The sequence below is a fragment of the Benincasa hispida genome, chromosome 11 (assembly GCF_009727055.1).
Source record: "Benincasa hispida cultivar B227 chromosome 11, ASM972705v1, whole genome shotgun sequence".
Classification (NCBI taxonomy): Eukaryota; Viridiplantae; Streptophyta; class Magnoliopsida; order Cucurbitales; family Cucurbitaceae; genus Benincasa; species Benincasa hispida.
The window spans coordinates 83,278,416-83,287,536 of NC_052359.1; the positions used below are offsets into that span (position 1 = coordinate 83,278,416).

Sequence of the window (9,121 nt, forward strand, 5' to 3'; positions counted from 1 at the left end):
CTGTAGCTTAAAGCTCCAATGGTACTTGAATAATTAATTAAACTTCTTTAATTATATTCTTCAACATCCATTAACTGTCGAGCACTCCACTAAAGACTGATAGTTGCATTCTTCGCACTATAGATATATTTATGTGTCCATTGGATATACCCAACCAACAATGCAATGACCCTTCACAAATTACTCGTAAGTACAGCTGGGCCAAAATTACCGTTTTACCCATGTAGATACATCTAACTACTTAAATACCATTGATCCCTCTAATGAACAATAAATCATAGTCCAACTATAACTAAACCCCTCTCAGACTAAAAGAGGGTGTGGCGCCACATTGTTCAAGCGCGGAATCAGCCCTTAAGAGAGCACTTTATCTACTTACTTCGACCTTGGGGAAGGAGTGAACTTTTGTGGAGCTATGTTCCTAGTTCCCCAATCAGATGAATCCCTAAAATGGTGGACTTGTTGAGTCAGTGATCTGGCCATTCTCACCCATGCAAATCAGAGAACCACCTTCATAGGCAGGAGTTTACAACTTGTTCAGGATTCAGGTCATGTCACCTATAGTCATCTTAGTAAAATGTAAGTCTCTATTATGAACTGTGTCAAATAATGAGATTAGTCATTTCGTGGTCTGGTCTTATACAAACTCCTTTGTATAGAATACCCTCGTTCACATGTCTCTACATGAATGATTAGGGTCAAATCATTTATAACACTTTACAATAATTGTAACATCTACAAAGCACATCGTACTCGTAGTGTCACCAGGATAAGGTTTTCAGCCTTATCCATCTACTACAGACTATTTAGGTTATCACTTAAACATGATCCATCTTTATGTCTTTACATATATGTTTAAGTTATAGAAGATAAATTTGGATGCTAATTTACTGATTTGTAGGTTTAATGCTACTAAATGTCAAAACATCTCATATTTTATTAAATAAATAAAATGTTTGTACAATATAATTACAAACTATAAGATCCTACGAGATTTAGGGCACCAACCCCAACAGATGTTTGTTGAAAAAAAGGATATCAAAACAATTCAATATGTCCATGTATTTTTATAAAGAAATCACAGTCAGGATTTGCTATTATAACTGTATATGTTGACGACTTCAATATAGTTGGAACTTCTTAAGAGCTTTCAAAGACAATAGAATATCTTAAAAATAAATTTAAAATGAAAGATCTCGAATAAACAAAATTTTGCCTTGGTTTGCAAATTGAGCATTTTGTAGATGGGATATTTGTTCATCAGTCAACTTATACATGAAAAGTTTTGAAAAGATTTTATATGAGCAATGCACATCCATTGAACATTCCAACGAAAGTTCATTCACTAGATACAAAGAAAAATATATTTCAACCTCGAGATGATAATGAAGAACTTCTTAGTCCTGAAATACCATATCTTAGTGCACTTCGTATACTTATGTATTTTGCTAATAATACAAGACCAGATATTGTACTTTCAGTAAATCTATTAGCAACATTAGTTCTTCTCCAACAAAAAGACATTGAAATAAAATTAAGCATATATTTCGTTATCTCCGAGGAATAATTGACATGGGTTTGTTTGATTCAAATAAATCAAATTTCGATCTAGTTGGTTATGTAGATTTTGGATATTTATTTGATCTACACAAAACTAGAGCTTAAACAGGTTATTTATTCACATGTGGAGGAACTGTCGTGTCATGGCTAAAGAGACCATAATGGCTACTTCCTTAAATTATGCTGAAATTTTTGCAATTCACGAGGCTAGTCGAGAATGTGTATGGTTAAGATTAGTGACTCAACACATTCGTGGAACATGTGGTTCGTCTTCTAGTAAAAATCTTCCAACGATATTATACGAAGACAACACATCATGCATATCCCAAACCAAAGAAGAATATATTAAAAGAGATAGAACAAAACATATTTTACCAAAACTTTTCTACACTCATGATCTTGAAGAAAATGGTAACATCACTGTACAACAAATTTGTTCGAAAGATAACCTGGCAAACTTATTTACAAAATCATTACCAACCGCAACCTTTGAAAAATTGGTGCATAATCTTGCAATGCGATGACTTAGAAATCTCAAGTGATATTTACGTGAGGAGAGTACATATATTGCATTCTTTTTAAGAGTATTAGATTATATGAAATATGTACTCCTGGGTTTTTTCCTAGTAATGTTTTAACGAAGATACTCATTCTAGTGTCAAAAGCCAAATGTCACTCCCTCAACACCTCACGTATGTTGCCATGGTCTAAATAAACCACCTCCTACTTGTCATTTTGCCTATAAAGGCATTTGGTGGAACTTGAAAAAATACACAAACATTGTTGAAATCTCAAAAGAAAGTTGGAGAAAGGGGAAGATTTTGAAAAAATTTATATTTTTCTTGTATTTTATTTATTTTATTTATTTATATACTACATTAGGTTTATTTGAATATTATATTCCGTTGGTACCCATGTTACTTATGTGTTCCTCAAGTTCGTAACAAATCAAACATTATTTTTCCCCAATTTTCATCAACTTTTTAGTTTAATATGAAAAGCCACACTTTCTTTGTAAAGACACAATTCAACAAAGTAGGTTTTTTTAATCAAACATTTTTAAAATCTTCATCAATTTTTTTAATTTACTTAGTATGAAAAGCCACATTTTTTTTCCTTCTGAATTGGAACTATCGAAATTTTTTATGTTCGTCTTTTCTAATTGTCTATGACCAAGTAATTAATAAATATTATTCCACACATATGTTGCTCCTATAAACTTTATTTTGTACATTTTATTTGTACACACTAAAACTAATCGGTCCAGAAATCAAATTGAAATAATATATATGTAAAAATATGACATGGTTTGAAAACTAGCATTAACGATGTCTGTAAAATTTATTTTAACATTTTTGCAAGTACATGTTCTATGATTTATTGCTTACAAAATCTACTGTTCTTTTTTATCTAACTATATATACAATACAACAAAAAAGACTTTCCCTACAGTAAAATGAAAACCACCTAAACCCTAAAAATGAAAACTCTAAACGCCCACGATTCAAACCCACAGCCCCACTAGCATACTTCATCTTCAATTAACCCAAAATCATTTAGTTCGATGAAACCAACCTCTCAATAATTTCATCAAACACCTTCCGGACATCGCGCAGTTTGCCACACCGCACATGCATCGTAATCAAACGATGGCAATGTTTATCTGAAAAGAATGACCCAGCCGCCAACGTTCAACAAAACAAAAAAGTCGAACATGAAATAAACTCGAGGTTCAGTCTGTAACGGTTTAGGCAAAGATTGTTGGGATTATTGCAGTTACGAAGATGCTTGGTCGAGCTTCCTTTTCTGTCTTGAGAAAAACTCTCTCTGTAGGCACTTGGGATTCACTTGGTGCACTACTGCCAAAACTCAAGCCAGGCAGCTACTTCCCGTGCTGCACCATATTTTTTTAGGTGAAAAAGCCCTCACATGACCCCGAATTGAGATTCGGGGTCATGAATCTTAATAATGAATAGTTCAGCATCTACAAATTCTGGAGCAAAGCGAGAAAACTTTATAAATTCCCCTTGATATTCATCTATTGAGATTCAAGAATTCGTTTTGTTTCCTAGATCGGGTTGTGGGTGGATAATACTTGTTCAAAAATGCTTCCTTAAATTGAATCCAGGTAACTGGGCCAAAGAAGAGCGTCATCCTTCAACATAAAAACTGCACATTGCAACTTCTGTTCCTCTAGACAATTCATGTAGCGGACATCCCATCAAAAGAATGAGAGTCATAAGTTTTGAAATCCCCAAAATATTTAGCTTCCACTGGCATGCTTCCTCTATCTTGATTTATCTGAGTCACTACACTAGAAACTATAGTTTGAATAAGTGTTGGGAGAATCTCTCGTATTAAAGTCATTGTAGATTCTTGCATAGAACATTACATAAAACATTAAACATTAAACATTACAACTTAATCATCACGACACAATAATCAAAACTACTAGTAAAGGCTTAAACAAAAGAATTATATCTAGCAGTGACAACTTGTTTTTCCGTCTGCCCATGGGATTCAATCCGTTCGCTTCAAAATGTTATACTATTATTTTTTTTAAACTTTTTAGTTTAGTTTCTATTTTATCTCTAGATTTCGAAATATTACATTTTTATGATTGACTTCTATTTCTATTTAGTTTTTAAATTTCAAAATTTATATTTTTTTTTATTAAATACTCACTATGATTCGAGATAAATTTTATTCATGTCTAAACCCAAATACAACTCCTCTCATCAATTTTTTTTTTTAAAAAAAAAAAATACGTCTTTATGATGAAGACTATTGAACCCATAATTACAAATTAAAAGATTTACTTTAACAATCTTTATGATGAAGGGTTTTTTTTTTTTCTAAGAAAAGAATTATAAGAAACTTTTAAAATACTAGAAACAAATGAACACAAATCTCAAAATTTCAAAAGACATACAAAATGTTTTAAGATATGATTAGCTAAGGAAGAGTTGAGGGAGTTGACTCCTTATTTGGCTTCAAGAATTTGTAGATCATAACTAAAAAATATCAATTTCATGACTTATAATTTTTTTACACTGTAGATCACACGATTAAATAAATGTGGAAGATTAATAACTCTCGAAACTAAAGAACTCTCCTTAATTTTTAGTTAGAGTGGATGATAATATTTAGATCAAGAAATGAAGATATCGGTATATTTGTGAACGTCCATGTTTTTATCCTTAGTATGAATGAGGAGCAAGTGGCCCATTCCTGCACCTGAAAAGTGATGGGTGCTTGTAAAGTAGCTCTCTATATTTCACAATACATATTTGTTTCTCTTTGTGAGGCCACAAAGATCTTCTGTATATTTGGGTCTCACTACATCTCCATCAATTAATTCAATTATTTATTGTTCTTTTTCACTTCCACTGCTTTGGAACTATTCTCTTGTTGTTATGTCATTCAAATATATCATGAAAGTGACCACTAAAAACAAGACAAAACATAAAAGGATATGTTTAAATATGTCATTTTGTTTGATGTTAGAGATCCAAATCACGAGACTTTATGAATTTAAATCTATAATATGATATTTTGTCTTTAATAATAAACTGTTCTCTCCCTGTATGTAGACTTAACTATGTACCAAGATTTAAATTTGTGTCAATTTTTCCACTCTTTATATTTTCTATGTTTCTTTGATTATCAATTTCTTAATATATATTACACTTTTTATCATTTAGGTACTAAATAGACAAGAATCTATATTAGGAGAAACAAACTAAAAAAGCATAAACAGCACTAAATAACAAAAGGCTACCCAAATCCAAGTTGAATTACACAAGTTGGAAAAAAAACAAAACTAGATAGATTAATCCATACCTTACCATCATTATCATACATCAAATTCAAACACAACAATAAAACAGAGCATACAATTATGAGCAGCCTATGGCCTAATCTGACCCAATTGGAAAAGTAGAAAACCCAATTAATTTTCTGACTCTCCTCATTGAAGCAAACCAGCTTGCAGAACACAAAGCCTTCAAGAAAATATGAAATAAAAAAGTGTGTATGCTCTTGGTAACTCCATTTTTCTTAGTTTGTGATGGCTTAAGCTTAAGGACACTTGATTCTACTGCCATGAGTAGTCATATCAGTGTAGCACTTTCCACAGACTTCTCTATTGCCGTATGTCCCTGGTGGAACACACTTGCACCTGTAGCAGCATGTCAAGCATGCCCTTATGCATATCTTTCTCCTTGAATGAAGTTGGCATCTTCTTCCACACTTTGCGGAACAAGCTGTTTACACATCAAAAGTAAGTTACTAGCATCCCATTTGATTATCATTTGTCTTCGACTTTCCGTTTTGGAAAACTAAGCTATGAACATGGGGTACTCAGAATCTAAACCGCCATTTAAACATTGAAAAGTAAGCTACAACAGAAATCCTTACAAGTGGAAGGTTGAATCTATTTAGTCCAAGGATCTACTACATTCCTAGACTTTCAAAGTGTCTACGTTTATCTTTTTTACTTTAAGAGGCTTTTGTTTGATAAAATGTTGTATTGGATCATTAAATCATTGACCTAAAAATTTAAATGAATGAATAAAGATAAATTTAATATTATATCATCTAATACTCTCTCAATTGTGGACTGAAAATGTGTAGAAGACCCAACAAATAGAAATTAATATTAATTGAAAGTAAAATAACATTGTAAAAGTTTGAATACATGATCTACTAAACCATCTACTCTACTATCATTTTAAACTACTGATTGACCCAAAAACTTAAAATAAACTTTTGAGTAAATTAGTGATTTAACAAACTGTAATTTGTATTTAAAACATCACTAGATGACATGTTATTTTGTTTCAATTTATACCATGTTTGGACCTTTCTTTCACGACAAACAAAGAATGGAGGGCTGAATTTTCCATACTTGAGTAGAGGCAAGTACTTTGAAAGGGATAGAAGGATTAAAATCACTCCAAATCAATTTAATATTTAATTTTACACTATATTTTTTATGCTATTAAAATTGATTTCAAATTGTTAAAAATAATTTTAATTAATCTTGAAAACGAGAGAAGTGATTCACTCCAGCACACAGAAAATTTATGATAGAGCCTACGAAAATTCAGGGCTTATACTTAAAACTTCATTTAAGTTTGAGGAATCTTAAGTTTGAAATGCATAAACCCAGAAGAAGTAAAGATGAGTTAGAGATAATAGAGAAGATTATTTACCCTTGCCAAAGACTGGTGGTGGCCTGGGAGCTGCCGGAGACGGCGGCGGCTTCACGGGTGGAACAGGGGTGTAAGGTGGCTTCACAGGAGGAGATGGAGTGTAAGGAGCTTTAGCCGGCGGAGGAGGAGAAGACGGTGGCTTCACCGGTGGAGGAGTGTACGGTGCCTTCACTGGTGGCGGAGGAGAAGACGGCGGCTTCACCGGTGGAGAAGGAGTATAAGGAGGTGGTGGAAGCTTAACAGGTGGAACAGGGGTGTATGGTGCTTTAACTGGCGGTGGTGTCAAAACAGGGGTTGTTGGTGGCTTCACAGGCGGAGCTGGCGGTGGGAGTGGCTTCACAGGCGGCGCTGGCGACGGTGCTTTGTAAACTGGAGGGGAAGGAGCTGTTACTGGAACTGGAACGTGGGGGTAAACAGCAACCTGTAATGTAAAACCAAATAGAAAGCAACATTCATTTCTCTTCACTACGTTACCAAAAAAAAACATTGCATAAAATGTGGTTAAAGATGTTTAAACACAACAAAACAGCAAATGATGACAACAAAACCAACAAATTTCAGTTCACAGATCACATCACAAACTAATAAAAAAAAAAAAAAAAAAAAAAAAAAAAAAAAAAGGAAAGAAAATCACCTTCTCTTCAGACAGTCCATTGGCATTGGCTGAAACCTGCAAAAACACAAAACAAAGAAAAGCCAAGAACTCACCCTCAAATCAAGGAATCCAAAATCCAAACTTTCACAACACCCAACACATTAAAAGAGAAAATGAGCAATACCCATGAGCCAAATAGAAGAAAAACGCTAAAAACAAAGAGATTGGCCATTGAGGCCATTTGTCGAACTGGTGGTGGGCAACCCAGAACAAAGGAAGAGAAGAAGTCTGTTTGATTACAACTTGAAGAGGCCACACAGAGGTTTAAATAGAGGCAGAAATGGAAAAATGTGAGGGTTCAAATTTTAAGAAGATGTGGGTTTTTTGGTAAATTGAAAAAGAAAATTAAAATGTAGATGGATGGATGGATGGATGGATGGATGCCAGTTCAGATGAAGGTGAAAAATATTTAAAAAAAAAAAAATTGTTTTGGGGGTTAGCAAAATTTTAGACCCACATGATGAATGAGAGTGTGTGCAGGTATACTAACTAGGAAATACTGATCTTCTTAGGAGTGTCCTTCACAATTATTTACTACTTTTCTCCACGAGCTCTTGTCTTCTCTGTCCCTCTTTTGGGTTTGGGTTTGGGTTTGGGTTGGTTGAATTTCTAGGAGTTTTCAGATTTTTACTACTAATACTACTTATTAAGTGTTTGAGTATTTAGCTCACCATATTATTAATAAGCTCCAAATTCAAATCAAATAATGAATTCTTGTTAAGTTGGCGTTCTTTTTGTTCGAGTGTTTGGCTGTCATAATAACTTTAACAAGTTTGGAATTGGTATGTTTTGACGTTTCAATCGTTCATGATAATTAAATTCTTTTTAAACTTTACTTTTTTTTTGGGATGTTTGAGTGTTTGGGTGTCATAGTCTTAATAAACTTGGAAATTGTGTGCTTGATGTTTCGATTGTCAGAATAATGAATTCTTATTAAGTTTGGCTTTTTTTTTTTTTTTTCTTTTCTAATAGTCTAGTGTTTGGGTCTCATAGTCTTAATAAGTTTGAAATTGGCATGATCAATGTTTCGATTGTCCAAAATAATAAATTCTTGTTATGCTTGGTTTTTTTGAATTGTTTCAATGATTAGCACATGATATTAATAAGCTTGAAATTTGAATGTTCAAATTCAAATCGTCCAATTTTTTTTTTTTTTTTTTTTTTGTTAAGCCTGACTTTTTTGCATTGTTTGAGGGTTTGGCTTACTATATTAATAAACTTAAAATTAGAATATTCAAAGGCAAAATCATCTAGTTTAATGAAAATTTTATAAGATTGACTTTTTCAATTTTATCCGAGTGTTTGACTCGTGATCTTATAATAAGCTAAAATTTGAATGCATAGAGTTATTGGGTAGATTAATGGATTCTTGGGTTTCAAAAGAAAAAGAAAAGAAAAAGAAAAAAAAGAATGGATTCTTGTGGAAAATTTTGAAGATGCTGAGTTTGGCCTAGTTTTATAAATTTTATAGGTTGTGCAAATTGTGTGTTGATTCTATGGGAAAAAAAAATAGGTTTTAGGAAATTCGTATATAGTAAGTGTTTTATGGTGAGTTTATACATATAATTGATATAAGTTAGCATATAATGTAAAATGTGGGTTATGTTTGAGCTTATATGTAACATTGGGTCTATGAGCTCTTTGTCTTTTCTCTGTCTTTGAATTCAATTTTTAAGTGAGTTTTGGGTTT

General features: G+C 32.6%; 1 protein-coding gene across 1 annotated transcript; it reads right to left on the reverse strand.

Moving 5' to 3' along the window:
* Nucleotides 1–5,327: 5,327 nt before the first annotated feature.
* On the reverse strand, nucleotides 5,328–7,757 carry LOC120090068 (gibberellin-regulated protein 14). Its single transcript, XM_039047557.1, has 4 exons — nucleotides 7,556–7,757; nucleotides 7,411–7,446; nucleotides 6,777–7,197; nucleotides 5,328–5,825 (listed from the first exon to the last, which is right to left on the reverse strand). The coding sequence occupies exons 1-4, from the start codon at nucleotides 7,610–7,612 to the stop codon at nucleotides 5,641–5,643; spliced, it is 699 nt and encodes a 232-aa protein (XP_038903485.1). The 5' UTR covers nucleotides 7,613–7,757; the 3' UTR covers nucleotides 5,328–5,640.
* Nucleotides 7,758–9,121: the final 1,364 nt, after the last annotated feature.

What these genes read in the sequence shown, in the direction of transcription:
- LOC120090068 (XM_039047557.1), bottom strand. Translation starts at nt 7,612, where the DNA reads ATGGCCTCAATGGCCAATCTCTTTGTTTTTAGCGTTTTTCTTCTATTT. An exon ending in TTCTTCTATTTGGCTCATGG is followed by an intron (nt 7,447 to 7,555) that starts GTATTGCTCATT and finishes GTGTTTTTGCAG; the next exon opens with GTTTCAGCCAATGCCAATGG. An exon ending in ACCACCAGTCTTTGGCAAGG is followed by an intron (nt 5,826 to 6,776) that starts GTAAATAATCTT and finishes ATGTGTAAACAG; the next exon opens with CTTGTTCCGCAAAGTGTGGA.